Source organism: Diplotaxodon limnothrissa, linkage group LG7 (genome assembly GCF_057381915.1).
Source record: "Diplotaxodon limnothrissa isolate DT_005_m linkage group LG7, D_limnothrissa_male_GT1.1, whole genome shotgun sequence".
In the NCBI taxonomy this organism is placed as follows: Eukaryota; Metazoa; Chordata; class Actinopteri; order Cichliformes; family Cichlidae; genus Diplotaxodon; species Diplotaxodon limnothrissa.
In genome coordinates, this window is record NC_140602.1 from 62,515,347 (window position 1) to 62,539,632 (window position 24,286).

Genomic DNA, 24,286 nt, shown 5'->3' on the forward strand with positions numbered 1-24,286 from the left:
TGTTGTCTTAAGGCCAAGAAAGATGCCAAGCGGATTTATTTTACCAAGTGGATCATCATGGCCTTGCCATATTGGTCCATTTGATTGACCTTTATTATAATTATGAATTTATTTTATTTTCGGTTGCTACAAACGGGACAGACATGACTGGGGGATAGGACAGGGAGAAAGAATGAAAGAAAGAGAGGGAGAGAAAGAAAACCAGAGGGGAGAAGAGACGGTGAGAAGGGGGGGAAGAAAGAAAAAAAAAACAAACAAAAAAAAGAAAACACCTGGGTCACCTGTATGGAGAAAAAAAAAACAGAAGAGAAAACAAACAACAAAGAGCAACATAATAAAAAAAACACGGCACCATCACAATAAACTAGCTAGCAGTAGATATCAGTAGATACTAAATAATAAACGATATTGTGCAGCACGTAAGATAGACAGCGCACAATGTGCTTTGAGGCAGCAGCCAAGAAAGCTGTAGTCCGCGTCTGTGAATACCCGTGTGTACACCTGTGTGGATACCTAATAATAATTTTTAAAAAATAATTCCACATTTGAATCTCCACTGTGTTTCACTGTGGGTGCAGGACATCTATAATCAAAACAGTCTCTAGGTTTACTGCGGACATAAACATGACAATGCTGACCAAAGAGTTTAAATTTGGACTCATCTGTTCACAGCACCTTCCTCCAATCTACAGTCCAGTATTAATGAACCATGTACACAATTTTTCAAAAAAGAAAAAAAGTAAATAACTAAAGTATGGTTCTTAGTTTATTGTTTATACTTTGTCTCTACTCACTTGGTATCATGGTAGCCTTAGTTCTTGTTGTCTGTTTTGCTCATAGTAACCCACTACGAGACTAGCGAAGTAAACCCTAACTTCTGAGTTTTCCTTGATATCCCATTATATCAAGTTTGTAGGTTAAATCTCCGTCTGTGTTAGGTTTTAACTTCTTAATTACTTGTTGTTTTACTTTGAAAGTCTTTTGTCTTGTGTACTGAGAGTCATTTCCCTTTTGTTTTTGTATCCCTGATTTGTTCTCAGTGTGTTTCTCCCTAGGCTCATTATCTTTTGTAATTATTGTCCGATTCTCCGCTTGCCCCTTGTCGCATCGCCCCTTGTCGCATCGCCCCTTGTGGTTGTGTGTCCGTTAGTTCATGGGTTCCCTGATGATTCCTTGTATTATGATCCCTTGCTCCAGCCCTGCTAGGTCTTTTGTTTGTTTGTTTGTTTTGTTTTTTAATTCTTTGATTTTAGCTTTAAAGCTTCTTTTCTGAGTCAGTTCCCGTTTCTCGAGTCTTGCACTTGGATCCACATCTCGTCTGCCACACACCCACTCATGATAGAATTAAGCTTAATTTTGGAAGATGTTAAACTGTATTTTATGAGTGTTTTTGTTATTTAGCCCAATTTCACTGGAATAATGGGTGGGACAAAACAGAAACCCAATCCATGTGAACAGCCTCACAAACAGCAACTTTCAAAATTACCATAATTGCACGGTATATCAAGCTCCTTTCAGTACACTAAAAATAGTTTGATTCCCTGGATAAATCTGGACTGAGGATATTTACTAAACGTGATAGTTTTGCATGACAGTCTTCACTCTAGGAACTGTGAATTGTTGTACAATACCTCAGTTATTTGCTTATAAAAACACATAACAACAACAACTGATCTTACTGTCCCCCACCTGCTGCGCCCCACTTTTTTAAAAACACCCGACTGTACTGATTTTTCTGTTTAGATGTGGAGGCAAAGTCATCAGCCAAAAATATACACAACAATAGTTCTTTTTTTTTATTTTTTATTTTCACTGTGTCCTACATAATCAATTCAATCTTAGAAAATTCATTAAAGTTAGAATTTAGATTCCAATAACATTTGTTTATTTGTTTTTCTGTCATAACATTTTGACCTACTTTTTACAGTCTGTATCACATTTCAGAGCCTGAACTTTTTCAGTTCTACTTGAATAAATAAGTTGATTCAGGACTTTTACCAAAATATTTTTTAACACACGTAAAGAAAGGGAATAAAAAGGAATAGGTGCAGAGATAATGATAAATACACACTAAGATTATGGCTATTGGTACTTCTGCTTTATGAGCAGCAGACAGATTCTGGAGTTCATGCAGTGGAAAAACAGATCTGTGGCCTATTTCCCATCCTGACACAGCACTTCTACTCACAGGCTACAGAAGAGTAATGTTATCATAAAGCTCTTTAATCACAAATTGTTAATTTTTCTGTTATGAAAATAAGTGTGTAAGGGCAGCGCAGTTAGGAAAGGAGAAAAAAGGCATTAGTGATTAAAGGAGTCAAAACAAACAATGAACTGCACAGTTGCCTCCCACGCCCCCCAAAAAACAAAACCCCACACTCCCTTGTATGGGTCAGTCACAACCTCACAGTTCTTTATCATTTCCATGCAGTCCTGGCTGCTACTCCAGTGACTGCCTGGCTTGAAGTTGTGGTGTGACCAGAGGTCCCTGCACTATGACAGTCTTGGTCCAACACTCAGAAGCTAACCGCTGCATAGTGTAAGGGCATCGCCGGCTTTTTAGGCTAATTTATTCTTTATTTTGACAAATGATAATCTGTCAAAAATACACAACTCTGCTGCAATTCACAACACGAAAAATGAAAAAGTTAAGGCCACAACTAAGATTCCGGTTCAAGAGTGTTGCCGCATAACTTTATTGTGAAGCAACATTTTTAATTCTCTTATCAGTCACTTACAGAATGTAATGTAGTCCAGCACAGGTTGGGGCAGAATGCCTGCCGGCCAACACTCAGTGATCCACAGGGCCATCATCATTCTTGGCTGAAGTCCAAACTACTTTGGGACTAGTAAGGTATCAAATATCAAAGCTCAAGTACTTGATTGATTAGGCTTATCCCTGCGAGACAGAAGTAATGAAAAGCAGCTTTCTAACAAAACAGACTTTCCTGCAAGTTTCAAAAGCCTGGCCCACTAAGAGCAATAGCTTGTTTGTCCCAGAAACAACTACTCAAGGAATGCAGCTGATAACTGCACAGAGGAGCTATTCCTAAATCAAAGATACTGAGACAGCAACAGAAATTGTGAATTATAATGTTTTGATCTGCTGATGGGAGTCTGACATATTACTATGAAATAATTATTTAAATCTGCCATGTGCTTTACTCAGAGTTTGGGTGAGCTCGGGGCCTATGGGTCACAAGACAATGCTGTATATATTCTAATTAGGAATGGAAACACTCTACTCAGTCTTTCTGCATCAGTGTTGAATCTTTCCCTTAAAGTACTGACACTACTTGCAATATTCCCAACTAGTTTTTAGCATACAGACCAATGGGTCCTTCCTTGATTAACAGTTTATCTGTCTAGTCACTACTTCTAAGTAGCTCTCCAGATATAATCTACATTGTCAGATGTAGCTCGTGACCACAGCATTTGATTTTAGTCAATAGACAAGCTCAAAAAGTCCAAATGTGACATTTTGATGTGATGACAGAGGTCAGTAGGATGAAACCAAGTCATTGGGTGAAATTATAAAGTGAGATTATGGCTTGGTGAGCTATGTCAAGCTTAAAGTCAGAGTTTTCTCTGTCTCTTGAATGTGGCTCTCTTTTAAATTGGCTAAATCACTGTGAAAATCACAACAGAAAGAAGTGCATAGCAACAGCAAACAGCAAAATACAAGTCATTTTTGATATGGATTATACAAATAGTCCAATAGTAATTGAGCTTTAGGTGTGTACATAACTGACACAAACAGCATCAGAAAACAAAAGGAATTTCAATCTCACCTTCGACTGTTGGCGCAGCTCCACTCTGAGCTTCAGCCACACCACCTATGCCTACTGAGAGGCCCGGATTATCTGGAGGACAGAATTTGAGGGAATGAGTTCAAGTGAAACCTAAAATAAAAACAAGACCATGCAAACTGGTGGAGGTTCCAAGATGTTGCAAAGACTTAAAAATACAGACTAAAATTTTGCATTCTATCCTTGAAATTTCCCCCTCGTGGGACTAATAAAGGTATATCTTATCTTATCTTAAGGTGGTGCTTAAAATTCTGCTTTGTCCCAAGTAGTGAGAATGTAAAAGTGCCTCCCAGAATTTTAAATGCGGAATTTTCATTTGATGTAAATGAAGGAGGCCCTCTGCAAACTAAACTAAAGTGGATGCCTGCAAAACTGTCTTTTTGGCAAAGAAAAACCCCTCCACAACATGTAGCCCATGCAAAAATATGCTTGAGGAGGTAGGCATATCATTGTTAAAGGTAAGACGTGCCTTGATAAATGTGGATATAAACCAACAAATATGTGCTATGTCTGTTCAACCATTTATAAAAATAAAATAAATAATAATAATCAGCTATAAGAGGTTCGTTGACCCACTATTAATCATGTGCTTCATCACATAAGTCAAGGTGTGAAAACAGGTGTGAGCCATTACCACTACAGGCTGGATGAGAGTTGAAACATCTTCGATAATTAAAAAAATAAATAAAAATCCAGTCACTTTATTTCCAGGTTCCTTAGACTACCATGATCTGGATGACTGATAACCTTCACAGCAAAGCTAGTACAATGTTGCAATTTTTATTTTTTTATTCCTGCACATTTGTGTCAAATGAGAAATGCCATTTCTGTTAAATCACATTCAGTCCTCAATTTACATTTTACATCATCCACTACAAGAATGAAAGACAAAGCCTAAGAAGACAAAACCATCATCATGCAAACCTCTAGGATCCACTTAATGGGGATACAGTCAGGTTTAATAAGTGCTGTCAAAGGTCTTTATAATTGTGTTCAGAGTAGTATTAAGGACTCTAATAAACTAATGTTTATGCTGCACTATAGTAAAAACCAAGAAAACCAAAAACTGAGTTAAACTTCCTAAGGCCTGGTCAAACCAGGCAGCAGCTGTGATTGATTACATGTATCAAATGCCTTGGAAAATGAGGGACTTGGGGCAATGAGATGCTTTTCCATGCGCAGCTGAATAGGGCTGCTGGCTGCTGCATTCCAAGAGCTTGCTGCCTCTGTCATGAAAAGGCCCTTTGAGCGCTAAGAGGCCAGGCTACGGCTCTATGTGCTGGGGTTTTGACTGAGGGCTGTCTGGCACACCACAACACTTTCCTTCCCTCTCCTGGCTATCTTGCTGAAAATGTGTGTGCTGATCTCCTCCTGTAGCATAGTGTATTGACCCTTGTCTTTGTTATTATTCATCCTACACTCATCTACACTTTTATGCCTTTTTTATGCCCTACACTCTTATTCTCTGAGATTTCTGATATTTTCAGAGAGCAGGCTGGAGTTCTACAAAAATGTACTGAAAGCAGAGCTACTTCAGAGAGATGTTGCTAGTTGAATAAAATCTCAAATTTAGTAAGGAGAGGTAAAGAACCACAGAATCAAAGGAGGAAATCATGATTTGAAATCTAATCACTGTCTTCATTCTCACAAAGAATGCTTGTGGTTGAAGGAGTTCTGCAAAGCCACAAGGAGCATACTGAAAATGCAACAATACATATTTTTGTTTAATTAATACACATTCCAGAGAGCTACTGAGATCTGTTGATCAGCTAGTATGGTGTCATCTTGTCACCACCTGATGAAGTTGTCTAGAAGTGATAATGTCACCTAAATAAAAATAAATAAATAAACACACACCCAAGGACAGAGAGGAAACAACAGCAGTCAGTATGGTGATTCACATGGTGAGAATGTCTCCATTCCCATCACGGCCACCCAAATCACCAAAGACAGAACACTAAAACCTATGGTTGTGACAGACAGCCACAAAAACCTAGAGACCTCAGGCCTTGCGACCCACATTGACGATCAAGATCAAACCCAAAACACCCTCACCAAGATCTAACAGAGGCCAGACAGCTCATCGAAGACTCACCCCGGAAGCACAAACAGCCAGGAAGAACAGTCCAAAGCACTGCAAAGAGCCAAGAGACAGCTAATAAGAGCCCAGGAAGGACATCATTTGGCACAACCATGGCCGCGAGGCACAACCCCATTCGTTCCCGGTGACCCTGCCATTAGGGGAGGGCAAAAGCAGCATGAGCAACACCCCGGCTCTAGCCCAGCCCATTCCATTCACCCAGCATCCATCTACGTTAACTCACTAACGGAGATTTGCAGCGTTAATGCGGTAATAGCTTTAACGTTATTTTAACAAGATTAGTGCTGACAGCACTATTCAATTTACATAACACCAAACCACAACAATAATTACCTCAAGGCACTTTCTAGTATAAGGTAAAGACCCTACAATACCCTACAGGAAAAAAAAGGAATAAAAAAAAAAAAAAACGGAGAAAACATTGACAATCAGAAGAAACACTATGCTCTGTCTATAATCATTGTCAAGAAGGAAAGTTTTAGCCTTAACTTTAAAAGTAGAAAGGGTGTCTGTTTACCAAATTCAAAGTGAGAGCTGGTTCCACAGAAGAGGGGCCTGAAAACTCCATTCCACTTTTAAATTTCCCAGGAACTACAAGTAAACCAGCAGTCTGAGAGTGAAGTGCTCTATTGGTGTCATACAGAAATATGACGTCTTTAAGATAAGCTGGGGCCTGATTTTTCAAAACCTTGAATGTGAAGAGCAGGATTTTAAATTCGATCATGGATTTAACAGGGAGTCAATATAGAGAAGCCAAGACAGGAGAAATATGCTCTTTTTAGTCCCATGCAGTACACTGGCTGCAGCATTTTGGATCAACTGTAGGCTTTTCAAGCAGTTTTTAGGACAACCTGATAATAATCAATAACAATAATCCAGCCTAGAAGTAATGAATAGATTAACCAGTTTTTCAGCATCACTCAGAGACAGAATGTTTCTAATTTTAAGGATATTGCACAAAATGAAGCAAAGCAGTCCTGCATATTTGAGAAAATGACTCAAAGGTTCTGCAATGTGACTGGAGGCCAATCTAAAGTACATATCTGGTTAGACACCACGTTTCTAAGGGCCAAGTGCAATAACCCCAGTTTTATTCGACTTTAAAAGCAATAAATTAGAGGACATCCAGGTATCACTATTATTAATGGAGGCCGAGGAGTGGGTAAACATCTTACACACTGAGCAGAAAGGTAGATGAGGGACAGGTGAATAGTCCATCAGCTATGAGCTGTGAATATAATTAGCAGGTGATTATCCAATGCAAACTCTTTTTAAAGTATGTGAAGGTTGTAATATAAAATACAAGCTTTTACATAAAAAAATTATTAAAAAAAAAAAAAAAAGACTACACAAAACACCGCTGTGCATTGTAACAGAAACATGAAGCAGTACTTTACCGCAAAGAGAACTGGAACCAAGTCTGGTTACATGATTTTATATACATGATGTACAGTGACTAAGGAGAAGGTGCATGACATCCACTAATCAAAGGGTCCATAGGCACTAATAAACGCCAAACTGTCCGTGATATATTTACTAAGGTTTAGCATTTCAAAAGGTAAAAAAATACAAAATAAACAAAAAAAAAACCTGTTTGAATATCAGTCCATTTACTATTTTGACCAAAGTAATTATACAGAAGCCTCAAAGATACTACTTTGTATAGTTTCTTTCTTCTTTTTCAACATGTGCTACAAACTAACCTCTGTAAATGCACTCTTTTTACTACCTCACTCACGCTACCCAATCTTAAAAGTTTTCCATCTACTAGAGTTTGAAATGCTTATAAAATACACCATTAATACTAATATACTATCCATCCATCCATTCATCTTCTTCTACTTATCAGTGGCCGGGTCACAGGGGGCAGCGGCCTAAGCAGAGAAGACCAGACCTCTCTGTCCCCTGCCACCTCTTCCAGCTTGTCCGGGGGAACACCAAGGCGTTCCCAGGCCAGCCAAGAGATATAATCTCTCCAGCATGACTTGGATCTGCCCGCTTTTACATACTCCGCAGGTCTGGTAATACGATTACAAAATCTATCATTGACCTGCGGCCTAGCATGTCCTGGTGCCACGAGCGCTTATGGACACTTATGTTCAAACATGGTGTTCGTTATACCAAATTACGGTTTGCGCAGAAGTCCAACAACAAAACACTGTTTGGGTTCAGATCCAGGAGGCCATTCCTCTCAGTCACGCCACTCCAGGTCTCATTGCCATTGCATACATGAGCATTGAAGTCTCCCAGTAGGATAACAGAGTCCCCAGGCGGAGCACCCACCAGCACCCCACCAAGGGACCCCAAGAAGGCTGGGCTCCAAGAAGAGTGGCGCCCTGTCGTCATCACTTATGCGCCGAGTGGCACAAAAGCGCAGACGACAGTCAGGACCAAGTCCCCGACCCGAAGGCACAGGGAACAAACCCTCTTGTCCACTGGGAGAAACCCCCATGTACAGGCAGCAAGCCGAGGGGATACTAGGATACCCACTACAGCCCACCGCCAGGGGCAACTCCACACTGAGACAGAGTCCAGCCCCTCTCCAGGAGACTGGTTCCAGAGCCCAAGCTGTGGTGAGCCCAACTATATCTAGCCAGTACTTCTCAACTTCACGCATCAGTTCAGGCTCCTTCCCCACCAGAGAGGTGACATTCCATGTTCCAATTGCTAGTCTTGGTAGCCGGGGATTGGTTCACCAAGGCTTCCCCTCCTGGCCGTGTGCAGCACACAATGCACGCAAACCCTACGGCACCTCCTGTGGGTAGTGGGCCTGCAGGAGGTGGGGCCATGTCCCTTTTTTGGGATGTGCCCGGCCAGGCCCCATGGACTAAGGCCCAGCCACCAGATGCTGGCCCCCTCCCCGGGCCTGGCTCCAGGGCGGGGGCCCCGGTAACGCAATCCTGGGCAGGGTGAACTACCCTTGGTGTTCTGTGTGCCATGGGAGACCCTACCATGGGTCAGAAGCCCCTGGACAACATAGCCCCTGGGATCCCTGGGACACCCAAACCCCCCCACGATATGGTAGCAAATCACGGAGGGCTAGAATAATGACTTACTAATACAAAGAAAAAAGAAAAAAAGAAAAAGAAAACAAATAAAATTTGTGTTTAGGACATTAACAAGAGGCAAAATTATGTTTTGTTGCTTTCAGCCTATTTTACATGTCCAAGGCTAAAGACTTATATGCATTTACACATATGACACAACAGTGGTAACTTCATGTGTGTTCATTTAAGCATTTTGATTTACTGAAATGAACACCATTTATTATTTACCTATAATTACATACATAACCACACATACTCTATAATTAAAGCAAATGCAAAAAGAAAGAAATCTTCATTCTGTCAGTATTGTGGGATAACGCTTTGAGGACCCAAGCCAGCAACGTTATGTATACATGGTATGTATCACATAAAAAAACAAACAAACAAACAAACAAACAAAAATGGTTACATTGTAATGTTGGTTCTCTGAATGAGAGGCTCCCTCTTCAGTCAGTTACATATTCCATAGGTATGAAGCAACTCTTTAAGACACCCAGAGATGAGGGAGTACTGGTCAGCTGGAAGAGTAAAAGGAGTGAAGGTATAGAAGATAGTCAGTGACCCCTGGCCACTTTGATTTACTGAAAATTGGTGCGTTCCAAAACTCTTGACCATTAGTCTAAGTTAGCTGTTTAAAACTACTCTTTCAAGAACTTTTCAAATAAAAGGAAGGTTGGAGATTCACCAGTTAGCTAGAACATCTATGGCTTTTTAAGTAATGGTCTAATTACTGCCACCTTAAAGGCCTGTGGTACATAGCCCATTAATAGAGATGGGTTGATCATTGGTAGGTCATCTTTAAGCTTCTTTGGCAGAATGGGGTCTAATAAACATGTTGATGCTTTGAAAGAAGTAATTACTGAAGTTAACTAACTAACGATCAACTGAAGAGAAAGAGTCTAGATAAGTATCAGAGGCAATGAAAGCAGTTGTATATAATGTAAATGGATAATTGATGGAACCCGTCTCCTAGATATTACACACACTGAACTGAACCAACAGTGTTGGGGAGTAACGGAATACATGTACCGCCGTTACGTATTTAAAATACAAAATATGAGTAACTGTATTCCGTTACAGTTACCGTTTAAAAAGGTGGTATTCAGAATACAGTTACTTTGTTGAAATAAATGGATTACACTGCGGTACTTTCCTGTTTCATTTTGTCGCGGGTCAGGACTGTTTGGGTTTTGTTTGACAGCTACGTTCTTTCGTTCCAGGCGGCAGCGTTACGGTTGCCATGGTTACAGGGCGACGCTCTCTCTCTCTTTCTGCGACTGTGTGTTTCCTGGGTGAGAGAGCGCCTTTTCGTTGTTGTTGTTGTTGTTGTGCTAAGCTAACAGGCAGAATGCTACAAGCATAGCTCTAAAGAATGTAGCATCATGGGCAGTGTAGTCCGTGTTGCAGGGAGAATGGACTGCCATACACGTTATGTGTCTGTGAGCGCGAGGAGGGAGAAAAAGGCGAGTGGAAAGGTACGAGTTGTCATCGAGGAAAAACGGGAGCTGGAAGCATGTAAATATAATAATAACCACTGCAGCCAAGAAGAGAGCCTGACGAGCCCAGTTGTAAGTAAGCTATTAAGACTCGACTGTACACTGTGTTCGTGTTTTCCTCCGAAAACAATAAGTTCCGTTGGAGCAGCCTTTCAACGCCTCTCTCTGTCTCTCGCAAGAAAAATTGACCCACACAACAAAATAAAGCTATTTTTCGGCTATGAGCCGACAGGGACCCCGCCGTATTAGTCAGAGGTCCCTTTACTACAGTTCGGAGTCGCGGACCTTCAGTAACAGTAATAAATCACACAGCAATAGTACATTCACGTTGTTGTAAAAAGCACGATAATATATTAAGTAATCCAAAGTATTCAGAATACGTTACTCTCATTGAGTAACGTAACGGAATATGTTACAGAATACATTTTGGGGCATGTATTCTGTATTCTGTAACGGAATACATTTTAAAAGTAACCTTCCCAACACTGTGAACCAATAACTTTCCATTTCTGGTAACAATACAAATCCAGTTATATCTATTCAAAGCACCCGTATACCACAGTTATTAGGTCATCCATGGCTGAGTAAATATAACCATCATATTGACTGGACTTTTCGAAAAACATTTAGCACTCTCGCTCCCACCACGCTATAGACCTGTTTCCTAGTGCTTCAATTCCTACAAGCTGTCTTCATAGATAACTCCAAAGACAAAATTCTCCCTCAGTTCAGCATTACTTTACCTTAAGATGGAAGCACAAATCTCTGAGGAGTTCATGGATGGCATGGTCTGCTATCCCTGACAAAACCAGAGGCATCCCGATAAGCCAGGGATGCTGGGAATCTCCTATAATGAGGAAGATACTGTCATGGTTCCCCAGTCTAGAGCCTTGCATTGGGACTGGGATCAGACCCAACGCACATTTTGCAGGAGCAGTTATAGGGTCACCACAGGTGGTAGCAGGCAGCTAAAAATAGATAGCAGGTCCCAAGATTGTTAGGAGGATGGAGAGTGCAACAGAAATTTAAGAGACCATAACTGCAACAACATTTTTGAAGTATAAAACTGGACAGGTTGGAGAGTATAGAACTAAAGAAAAGAGGAAAATTGGATATTTGGAAAGGTTTTTAAATCGCTATAAATCAAGAAGGCAAAGAGCTAGACATTGTGTATTTTGAGAAATGTGACAAAGTTCAGCCATGTGACGAGCTTGCTATCTTGGTGGGCAAAACTACTTCACCATGACCGCAAATAGAGGACAGTCGGTAGTACTGCAGGACTACAGTGTATTTTTTTTTTTCACCTGTCTCGAGGCAAGAGTACTTGGATCATCTATCCGTGGAGGAAAAACAAAGATACGAAGGGAAAACATAAATTTTGTGGTCTTGTGATCCATATTCTGCCCCGATAGCTTTAATTAAATCCCTGAAAGTGGCAACATCCCTCCCAGAGCTCCTTGTTCAGTGACATCTACATGTATGTTGTAGAGAATCTGTCACCTTAAACTGCTGCCAGGATGAAAGCTAAAGTACCGACAGCTACTTGCATTTTCGATCTGAATGGGTAAATAATGCCACTATGTAGGAGGGAAAGAACAAGAAATCGTTCATCCGTATATAAAAAAAGATAAGCGCTACTTAACTAGCTTAAGCAAACTACCAAACGTAAATCTTACATTATGTTTGCCTGGACATTTACAGTTTAGGGCCAGGAAAGTTCTGGTAGTATTAATTTTTTTACATCAATGTTGTGCCATAACTGTAAGTTGACTAAGTATTTTTCTCATGTCTGTAGATCATTTCTACAGTTTAAATGAGCCACCACTGACAGTTGGGGTCTCTGCAGTGGTCTTCTGGCTTTGATTGGTGTGGAGAGATACTGTGTGGACTGGATAAACATGTTTGAACATGTACCTAAGTGTATCACATACATCTAGATGGAAGATTAGGTAACCACAGGATCAAGAATTTTCCAATGATTATCATGAGATGAAAGATCTGTTTCATCTTTTGTTCATTTTCCCTAATTTTTTTTTGGTAGAAACTGGAGCAAAAGTGCTGTGTAATTAGGGTAAGCACACAAAATGGGTTCAACTTTGATACTGGTTAAAAGCAGGAAGCAAGAAATGGTCATTTACCCTTCCAAATTAAAAGGCTATTTTTATTCAGAAGTCATTTACACACATGCAACATCCAAACTGCTGAGCTGAGCTGCCAGGGGACGAGGGTAAAATCAAAAGCCAAATTAGACAGGGAAAAAATGAGAGCGGAAATCCAAAATTGTTACTCCCCTAAGCCAACTGTAGACTGGAAACTCCGAATCTAACGTGCCAGAATGTGTGGTAGTACAACAAATCATTTCACTTGTCAAACATTTATCAACTCACCACTGAGAATAAGGACATATGATGATTATGATAATTCATAAAAGTTAAAGGTTAGTGTGGCTGACAAACACACCACAATACCCTGAAGCATCATACCAAGTAGCCACTCAGTCGGGTTGCTATGTGGCTCCAAAAGAAGACACATCTATTAAAAAAAAAACAAAAAAAAAACACTACTGTGTGCATTCATGGTTCTGTTGCTATTTACCATGACAGATTACTACTATGTCATAGCAGCCTGTTTATTATTTTCTGTTTGTTAATGTCCACTTGTTTAGTAGATTCTATATTTAATTCATCTACTTCTACACACACTGGTAGATGATGCTAATTTAAGGTCAATCTCTGATCACTGATTTGGGCAGTTCTTTTAAAGCATTTTTTCCAAATCACTTTAATTTCCGTTGTCATTAAAGTTGACAGTTGTGATTCTTTGTGTATTGTTCGCTCTCTTTATAAGAGAAAACTGCAAAAAAAAACCCACCCAAAACATATTTAAGCGAATTAAATATTTTACTTTTTAAATCTGAAATATATTTATAATGGTATTTTGCTGTTGATATTAGTTAATTATTGCAGGTGAATAATTTGCTAGTTTTTAATCCATTTTAAAATGTATACTATACAATAAAGATGTGTGCAAAATGTGAAAAGGGGATGGAAACTTTTAGACAACTGTATATTGTAAGCACTTTTTGAGATTGTAGGACTAAATTCTAACTGGAAATCAAAGGTGGTGAAGTTCTTCTTTTGCACAAACTATATCCAGATGTGACTAACAGGGTCATTCACGCTTATCATCTACACATAAACATGTATGAAAAACTATGTTGCAGTCTCTCTCACATAATGTATCATGGACTGTCAGATGGTATCACTTGCCTGCACTGGAATTTCCCCTTTCTCTGATGCTATCTTTCCACCCTACAAGCCCTCATCATTGAAGCTTACACAAGAGTAACTCCATCCCCATGACTGAGTTAAAACAACAAAAGACAACTCGTTTGAAAAAAACAACAACAACAAAAAACACCAAAGAGTTTTTTTAAAATTTATTTTACCATTTGGGTAATCAAATACAAGACAATACATGGCACTGGGAAGGTTGTGATGAGGACTGAGCCGAGTTATTTCCATTTCATTGGATCTTAGATAAGTAGGTGCATACCATTTTGGCTCTGTTTAAAAGCCAGAGTTAGCTGTGGAAAAGAGGCCGTTTTGATGCCCATGAAGCACTAGTATGTGCCAATTGTTTATCTTTCTCCAAACCAGTTATTAGTCATTCTTTCCTTTCCATCCAAATAGTTTGAGGGAAGAACAGTAAAGCAGAACTGAAAAGCAGCAGCAGAATTTCATTTAGTTGTGAACAAAAACTCTTCTCCTATTTTCTTTAAAACCCTTTGGCCCAGTCTCTGACCTATGATTTACTAAGCATCTGCTGGATGTTTTGGAAGAGCAGCAAGAAGAAGAAGCATCCTTTCTACAGACTCCTGACAGATAGTAAAGGTGACAACCACAGGATTTTTCGGCTAGAAAGGAGAATTCATGATTGATAATGATGTCCTTTTTATGCAATTTTGTGTTAGTTTTCCACCATCCAAAAAGTTCTTTTTTCCACCCCCTCTCTCCACAGAATATTTTCCCACAAGTCTGTGGGATCATCAAGATATTTATTTTAAGAAATGTGAGATAATCCTTTGGATTCTTTTTGATTAACAGTGGTTTTTGACTCAGGACTGTCCGATGGATCCCTTTTTACCCAGCCTCTTTCTTTCTTACTGTTGGGTCATGAACACTGACCTTAACACGGCCTAAATTTTAGTCATCAACTCATAATTATGCACCTCCATGTGTACATCCACATGCCTGCCCTTTTTTCTGTGATCGCACACATGTTTCCATGCAGAATTTACATTATAAAGGACTAACGCACCTCAAACAGAAAAATTCAAGCGGACATCAAAGTAGAATAATAGGAATAACTTAAACATGGACAGCTATTGGGTTTCCAGTTGTCCATGTCAACAATAGAGTTTAATAGCTGAAGTAAGTTAACATTCTATATTTAATCAGGCTGACAACAAGACTTAGGTATAATAAAAGCTTACTAACAACAGTTACACCAAACCAACATCCTCCTAGCATCTTACATAAGGCCTCTGAACATCAAGAGAGTGAAGGTAAATGAGCAAAGAAAAAACATCATCATTAGACCTTTTCTCTTGTGTAAGCTTACTTTGACCATTTTGCAGTTAAGTGAAAGACTGTAAATATATAAAAATAACCTGTTTGTGTAGCAGTCGGAAAAGCCTCACAACTGTTATTAGCATCCTCCATTAGCTCTGCCACAATATGCTGTGGTATCGTGAAGTAAAGACAGAGCATAGAACTGACTTTAAAGGATTGGACCACAAATTACTTCATTGTCAGCAATATCCCATTCAGCTTTTGGGGTCAGCAACCGGAACAATATTTGATCCAGTGTCCTATTCCTGCTTTTTTAATGGTGTGACATTGTGTCTTCTGTACTGTATAATATAACATATATATTTTAGTATTTTTCTTCTGCACTAAAGAAATGATAATGACTTTTGTATAAGCAGAGTTGTTAATATTAATATATAATAATCTTGTTAATAATTTCGGCTCCTCACTGCGTATGATTCTGGATACCGTAGCTCCTGTGAAAAAGAGAGCCTCAAATCACAAGTACTTGGCTCCCTGGTATAATTCTCAAACACGTACCTTAAAGCAGATAACTTGTAAGCTGGAGAGGAAATGGCATATGACCAATTTGGAAGATTATTTAGCCCGGAGAAATAATTTGCTGCTTTAAAAGAAAGCCCTCCGTAAAGCTAGAATATCTTAGTATTCATCATTGATTGAAGAAAATAAGAATGACCCTACGTTTCTCTTCAGCACTGTAGCCAGGCGGACAAGATGTCAGTGCACTGTTGAACCAACCATCCCTTTAACGTTAACTAGAAATGACTTCATGAACTTCTTCACAAATAAAATTTTAACCATTAGAGAATAAATTACTCATATTCATCTTACAGATGTAACAACCTAACATTCTACAGCTGCTTTCAGTACCATTGATATTCATTTAGTCTTTTTCTCCAATTGATCTTTGAGAGTTAACTTCAGTAACCACTTCCTGCAAACCATCAACGTGTCTTTTCGACCCCATTCCTACAAAACTGCTCAAAGAAGTCCTAACATTAATGCTTCAATCTTTAATAGTCAGCTATGTAGCACAGACCTTAGCGCTGGCAGTAGTTAAACCGTTACTTAAAAAGCCATCTCTAGACCCAGCTGCCTTAGATAATTATAGGCCAATCCCCAACCTTCTACTCACCTCAAAAATTCTTGAAAGAGTAGTTGTCAAACAGCTAACAGATCATCTGCAGAGGAATGGCTTATTTGAAGAGTTTCAGTCAGTTTCAGAGCTCATGACAGTACAGAAACAATTTTAGTGAAGGTTACAAATGATCTTCTTGTGGTCTGACAGTGGACTCATCTCTGTGCTTGTCCTGATAGACCTCAGTGCAGTGTTTGATACTGTTGACCATAATATCTTATTGGAATGATTAGATCACGCTGTAAGTATTACAGCTAGTGCGTTGCAGTGATTTGTATCAGATCTATCTAATAGACTCCAATTTGTTCATGTAAATGAAGAGTCCTCTTCAAACACTAAGGTTAATTAAGGACTTCCCTTAGGCAGTATCATCAGAAGGCATAGCATACATGTTCACACCCAACTTTATCCATCCATGAAGCCAGATAACACACTCAAATTAGTTAAACTGCTGGATGACCTCTGATTTTCTGCTTGTAAATTCAGATAAAATAGAGGTTATTGTACTCGGCCCTGAAAATCTTACAAATATGGTATCTAACCAGATTCTTACTCTGGATGGCATTACCTTGGCCTCCAGTAACGCTGTGAGGAATCTTGGAGTCATTTTTGACCAGGATATGTCCTTCAGTGCACATTTTAAGCAAATATGTAGGATTGCCGTCTTCCATTTATACAACATCTCTAAAATTAGAAATATCCTATCTCAGAGTGATGCTGAAAAAAAACTAGCTCATGCATTTATTACTTCTAGGCTGGACTACTGTAATTCATTATTATCTGGATGTCCTAAAAACTCCCTGAAAAGCCTTCAGTAAATCCAAAATGCTGCAGCAAGAGTGCTGACATGGACTAGAAAGAGAGAGCATATTTCTCCTACATTTGCTTCCCTTCTTTGGCTCCATGTGAAATCCATAACTGAATTCAAAATCCTGCTCCTCACATACAAGGTCTTGAATAATTGGGCCCCATCTTATCTTAATGACCTTATAGTACCATATTATCTTATCTTATCTTATCTTATCTTATCACCCTATTAGAGGACTTCACTCTCGCACTGGAGGCTTACTTGCTTCCTAGAGTATTTACAAGTAGAATGGGAGGGAGAGCCTTCAGTTTTCAGGCCCCTCTTCTGTGGAACCAGCTTCCAGTTTGGATTCGGGAGACAGACACTATCTCTACTTTAAAGATTAGAAAAAAGGACATTTTTAAGCCTAAAGCATATAGTTAGGGCTGGATCAGGTGACCCTGAGTGTTCCCTTAGTTATGCTGCAATAGGTGTAAGCTGCTGGGGGATTCCCATGATGCATTGAGTATTTCTTCTTCGGTCTTTCTCACTCACTATGTGTTAATAGACCTCTCTGCATTGAATCATACTTGTTTTTAAACCAGGAGTAACATATTTCGGGTCATTGTCATGTTGGATGACAAAGCAACAACTCAAACCGAATTCTACTGTTTACTACTTGAGGTTTTATGTTTGTTTGATTGTTTTGCGGTATTTTGTTTTATGCTGCGTTTCAGTTTGGGGAATGTGTTGTTTCAGTTGTGTCCTTGCCCTTCTTTCTCCAAACATAAGCAGCGTCTCTATGGCCAAAGAACTCTAGATTTATCTCAGGTGACCAAAAGACGCTTTTATACATAATGTTTCTCCAGGTTGTCCTTAGCATACTTCAGTCTGGTTTAAAGGAGTCTCTTCTGCAGAAGTTGAGCTTTTCTTGGTTTCACTTTTTCAGGGGACTAATAATATTGACCCTGGTAATTTTTTGTATTTTTCTAAATAATTCTTTTATTGTGCAAAGAAAAATAATGTATGCTTTCTAAAGAAAACTAATATGTTCAGAAATGCTATGTTGAAAATCCCTTGCTCTGTTAAAAACTCACAAAAGAAAAAGAGTTACAAAGGTAGAGAAATATGCACCATAAAAAATAAGAACACATCCTGGGACACTTTAACAGGATAATTACGAACAGGCTCAACAACAGTGCCTGTGGCTCCAAATATCTTATAATGTAAACAGACATTGGCCAGGCAGATGCTGGACTTCAGCAAGACTGAAAACATCCGTAATCTCTTCCTGGAGACACAGACCTGACAATCCACATTTCACCCTCTCTTAATTAACAGACAGATTATGTAGCACATTTTAACAGCCGATCCAGCCAGGTAACCAAAGAATTGAGAAAACCTCCCAAATGCAATAAGGGAGTATAATCTATGATGTGTTGCTCTGCTGCAGACTAAGTGTGTATGTCTAAGGAAATCAAGCCAGACTAAGAAATACATGCTCTACCTTCAAGTCTCAGCACTCTATAGATATATTTATTTTCATAAAGAACTTTCTTGGGAGGAGGGGTGCTGGTGGAAAATCCACTGTACACTAGAAAAATCTAAATGATCTATTAGTTAAAGGTTCCTCCAAAGCCCAAAGTAAGAAATCCATTTGCTTACAGCCTCTTCACCACCACCAGCCCCACTTTTTGCCAAAGGCCATCATATTGAACGTGACTGAAGACCCTCACCAACTTTAGTGGGGTGGTCCAAAAAAACATTTATCCATTTGCAAAAAATATGTCTTTGGTGCACAGCTGTCGTGCATATTTAGCAGCACAGGTAAATGAAACTTTATATCATTGTAAGTTGGAACCTTGAATCTTTGTGTAAAAGAAGATTTGTGTTGTCTGGATATTGAACTGGTAGCAGTTGGAATATGCCCATATTATAGAAATCATTATCATTATTACCCTTGACTTTATAAATGTGCTACTGGACAGAACATAACCTTTTAGCAGTATCCCAGCTGTCCCACTAAAGAAAACAGAGTACTAGACATGTATCCATGTATGCCACCAATGCAAACAGTGCCATTTCAATCCGTCCTTTGCATTTCTGACCAGTCTAGTCCAGCTGACCCCAAAGTATCTTCCTCTAGTTAATTGAAAAAACTGTATCCTCAAGAGTTGTAGCAGCAGGTATAACATCGCCTTGATGTGCTCCATTGTTTTGTTGTATTTGTGTCCCGTGCAAATGACTTTATGGACTTTTGCCCGCATTGCTAATAACGACATTAGGTGGTACTCAACTGTAATATAAAACAACCAAATCAGAGTAGCGTTGAGTCGAGTCGAGTAGGGAATACTGGAAAAGGGCTATCTGTGAAACACATGAAGAGGACATTACCAGTTTTACTGGATCTCTAACAAAAAATATGAAATTCCATGAACACAAACTCATACCAGCTCTGACTGAGAACAACAATCCCTGGATCAAATTCATAGACTCCTACAGGAGGAAGCGGGGGGCTAAATTTGAGCCAATTAGCACAAGGGATTGGTGGAATTTTATTTTATTTTAATTTTTTATTAGTCCTGTATTTATCCAGGTAAAAAAACTGATTGAGATTAAAAATCTAGTTTCCAAGAGAGACTTGGCATCATGGCAGCAAAAGTCAAAGTGTGAAATAGCCTGAAATAAATGACTGGGTTTAAGGTGAGAGACAACCAGTGAGCAGCCTAGAGAGCAAATAAGCTAAACAATTTATTTAAAAATAAAATAAAATAAAATCTAACAGGATTAGTTCTGCCTCCTTCCAACCACACACCTCAACTGCATTCAGTGATTTTGACCTTTTCCCCTCAAAGTGCACAGATTGTACTGGAAGGCCAACACCAAAACTGGGGTTGTATACAAGAAGGGAAAGATCCTTCAACATGTGCACTATTGCAGATTTTTTTCACCAGTCTGTTGTAGTAAGTTCTGTAGTCTGCAAGAAGAGCAGCACAGAGGCTGACGTCACCAACAAACTGAAGAAAATTTATCAGAAAAGCTGTGCCTTGTGGTTTCTAACAAACTGGATACATTTGATGATGTGGTTGACGCCGCCGAATAAACTGTTTTTCCATCAAGTATAACGCCTAAATTATGCTTCAGCAGGAAATCTATGTCATAACCAGAAACCCCTTTAAACACCACCTTCCACGTACCCTGATGTGCACCTCCTGAGAAATGTAAGGACATGTCAGGTCAACGCAGCCTGCAATAACCGAATAGCACGGAAGGTTGCGGTGAGGGGTTTCCAATTACCTCGCAAGTTACGACGTAGATTTCCGCATAAGTCTAAACTGGGTTTAACTCTCTGAACAACTTACTGGACAGTCAGCAGGGCACTTCCCATAACAGGCTGATATAGCAATGGGGCTACAAGGACAGCTACAGGAAACTTTTCATACCTACTGCAATAACTCTGTACACTGAAGCACATCAGTTTGGCAGATAATCATCTGTTCTTTCAACCAAGCCTCAAGTGTGATTTCTCGTTTGTATACAAAAAGCTCCCTACTTTGGGAAACTTTCTTTTGCAGCCTTTTCATTGTTCCTGTTAAACTAGTCAGTATATTCCCTCTGATACAAAATGTCTTCCTTGTTTATACTCCACACATCAGCACTCAGACATATACAGATTGCTGAAGCAACACATTTTAGCATTAGGCCTCAACAGTCTGACCATTTCATACTGCTTTCACTACTACAAACATGTGTTTTCCTGATCCTCTGGTTCCACCTAGTCACTAGAGTAATGGGGAGATGTGAATATTATTCTTGCATGGTTCTGTATGTCTGAAATAATTTAAAAAAAAAACAAAAAACAAAAAAAAAACCCCACACACACAACTAACATATGGACCGATACATCTTTTTTTTTTTTTAAATAATCAACCATCTTTATCCAGCTCTTAAAAGTCCTGTTGTATTATTCTGTCCAGAACAATGAATGATGTGTCCATCTATATTTAAGGATCTGACAATTCACTCACAAATAAAGATCTTTAAGCCTCTGAATCTGCTGTATTTCAGTAGAACAAAATGTTTTGTGGCTAGAATACATTTTTTAAACTGTCATTTGACATGATTTGTTACCAGGACAACAAAAGAAAGAGAGCTGTCCACTCCATTTCATCTAAAACTTGCATGTTTTCTAATCTTAATCAAGACGGTTTGGTACCTTGATAGCACCGAACAACTAGTAAAACACACTTTTGTGGAGATAGTATAGGGCTGTTTTTTCTCCAACTGCCATGAAAATAGGGTAAATATTTACTGAGGATATTTAACAGATTGGTTATGATTGTTTGTAGTTTATTTGCTCACATCTCAGTTTCTTTTACGTGAGGTTGCTATCAATTAAATAATTTCTTATGAACATTCACTCCGAAAGTGGTATCCGTGATCATTGGCTGCAGGCTAAAAACATGTCCTTGAGGCCATAGTAGGTTTGAAATGAATTGGGTTTTGTAAGCGCTTACACAACCTAACTAAAATGATGGTTATGGGTGGTTCTATGCTTTCTGAAAGACTACAGAAGATGGCTAAATTAAAAATGTACAGAATGATTTTTAAATCATTCTGTAAGTTTTACAAAACAAATTCAGACAGTTCTCAGATGCTGTTAGCCGATCCAACAAACACTGTTTCAAAGCACATTAAAGTCTTTACACCTTTTACTTTCACAAGCCTGTTATCAATGCATCTGTGGACTCCTCTTAGTCTCAGTAATTCCAAGCATGTCCCTTTTCAGCCTCCTGTGTTTAACTTTAGATAAACAGCCTGTTCATTTCATACAATCCCTGCTCTCTCCAAATATGAACTTGAGAGACATGAACTGTTAACATAGGATACATGTCTGACCACTTGTTATCCCATACTTGCAGTACAGATGCAAAAGGGAGGATATTTCAAGTCCTAAACTTTACACTCGATTTCCTTGTAATAAGGCTGTTTGACAAGGAGAGGGGTCAGAGGGCATCAGACTGACAAAATAATAATGCAACCCCGTAGTGTTTCTGAGGATTTGGTATGGCTCGTCACCCTAAAATGCATCCAACTTAACTAGTTTTTTAGCCTGACATCAATTAAATATGCTCGTGGATGTATCTAGAAATGTAAAATTGAACTCTGCTCTGTGTATTGTCAGAGAGACTGAGATTCCCATAATGAAATAAAATATAGCAATTTTTCTTTTTCTTTTAAATTCTTCTTTGAAATCTGTTCAGTATCACATGCATTGTTCTTAGCACACATGAAATTCCTTAAGAATGTCAGAAAATATATCTTAGTATGGTTAAAGCAGGGATCCAACACATTGCAATGCCTCCATTTTAAAACTTTAAAAAGTCAAGTTAAAACAAGAACAGAGTAAGTCGAGGCTTATGTATGTACAAATGTATGAGTTTTAAAACTACTAAAAGGAAAAATGGAAAAAAGAACTCATTTTCCTTATCCCCACCCCACGAAAAAAGAGTAAATCCTTAATGTTCTCATCTATTTATTTATTTTTAAATCGGAGACCTCTGCACAGCTTCTTCATCCTAGTAGCCAGAGTTAAAAAGAAATGCCGCGACAACACCAAACCTCAGAGAGCAGGAGGAGAATGTGCTAATCATTTAGCTCTCTGCACCCCACCCCCACCTTTTCCCCTTAATACCAAATGGTAAGTCCTCAGAACGAAAGCTGAAAACAGGAAATCTGCAGAGCTCTCACCTCCCACAGGGGGAGTAAATTAATTAGCATGACTGACAAAGACGTGAGATCACCTCGAGCTATGCGTTCAATTAACATGACAACTACATAGTGGTCCTTTGAGTCCAACACAAGCACCCCTTTTTACGAAGACTAGGAGCTGCACGAACACACGTCAACAAGCTGAAAGAGGACAAAGAGTGCTTAAGTGGTCACAGATACTTACGGGAGACCCCCCCCCCTCCACCAATCCAACACACACACACACACACACACACACACACACTTTCCATTTAAAATCGTGAAACGTGTATACTTAAAAAATACAAATACACAACTACAAAATTCAACCAGCATAAAGGGCAAAGTTCAAAAGGATTAAAGGAGAGAATGTATAAAGAGATTTAGAGAAGAATCTTCGTTATATTTACTGTGTGTGTCCAAGTTTGGGTAAAGTAGGAAATTTAAGCGGTAGTAAGCCATCCGTGCTCTCTGCGAAAATATTGATATTCTCTTTAAACAACGGAAACTCCATTTCTAAACAGATCTCTTAACTCGGACTGCAAAAGCGGTCAACAAAATCTATTGTGTGTGGAGGAGTGGAAACAACGTGGAAACATCACAAACTGTTTTTCAAGCCAGAGCCTAAATGTGTAGGACAAAATCTTTACCGACTGGCCGGTCTTTATGTTGTGTAGCCCATCACTTCTCACCTTAATCCAAATTCTTTTGGAGTCTGAAAGAAACTCACCTTCACATTTCAGACTGGGCGACAACACAAGTATCCAGAGCAAACTCCTTAGGAAGGTGACCATGGCGTACGTTTTCACTAAGGAAACTTTACAACAAGACTGATAACTTTATTTTTCCCACTGTTTGAGCCGATGCTCTTCTTTTGACTTCTCGTTTTCTGTCCACAGTCGTAGGTGGAGAGAAAGCTTACTTTCCAAATCGTCAGACACGAAGGTGGAGGACAGATGCTGGTTCGGAGAGGGAATCAGGCGGTCGTTCATCCCATTTACAGTCCACAAGAGAGACGGGCTGAGCGGCTGCCTCTGAGCTGCTAGTCCTGCGTTGGCCTCTGTCCTCGCGTTGAAATGCGAGCAGTGACGCGCGCATGAAGTGCAATATGGCAAACCACGTTTTAGGAAGAGTGCACCATCTAGAGACAGAACCCAAGAATCCTAACAACCAGACTGCCAGATCTACAAACCTTATCCTGTTAATAGCCTATTTACAAATAAAAACATTAACACGAGGAATCTAGAGTCTGCAGAGCTCATTTTGGGAAAGCAAATATATTAGACAGCGTAGCGTTCAGACCACACCTTTGCTTGTTACAACTGCTGGACAGAACAGGTTAAAAAAAAATCTGGTAAGTATTTCATGGTTCTATCATTTTGCATTATTTTAACTCTATTTTATAGTTTGGCATCTGAGTTATTCGTAGTAGTTTCTTGGTCAAGTCACAGTTATTGTCACTGTAGTTCCTGACTTCTCCTTTAGGTCATTAGGTCTCACTTCTGTTCTTTGTTCTTGTCATTTCTAATATTCATATTTGTGGA

General features: G+C 39.2%; 1 protein-coding gene across 1 annotated transcript in view; it reads right to left on the reverse strand.

The window, feature by feature from the left end:
• LOC146629480 (tyrosine-protein kinase transmembrane receptor ROR2-like) overlaps positions 1–23,708 on the reverse strand; it is a 37,498-nt gene extending 13,790 nt beyond the window's left edge. The window contains exons 1-2 of the mRNA XM_085358628.1: positions 23,473–23,708; positions 3,792–3,863 (exon numbers count right to left, since the gene is read on the reverse strand). Coding sequence (XP_085214754.1) covers positions 3,792–3,863; positions 23,473–23,536 — 136 coding nt within the window. The 5' untranslated portion in view covers positions 23,537–23,708. The remainder of the gene's footprint in view (positions 1–3,791; positions 3,864–23,472) is intronic.
• Positions 23,709–24,286: the final 578 nt, after the last annotated feature.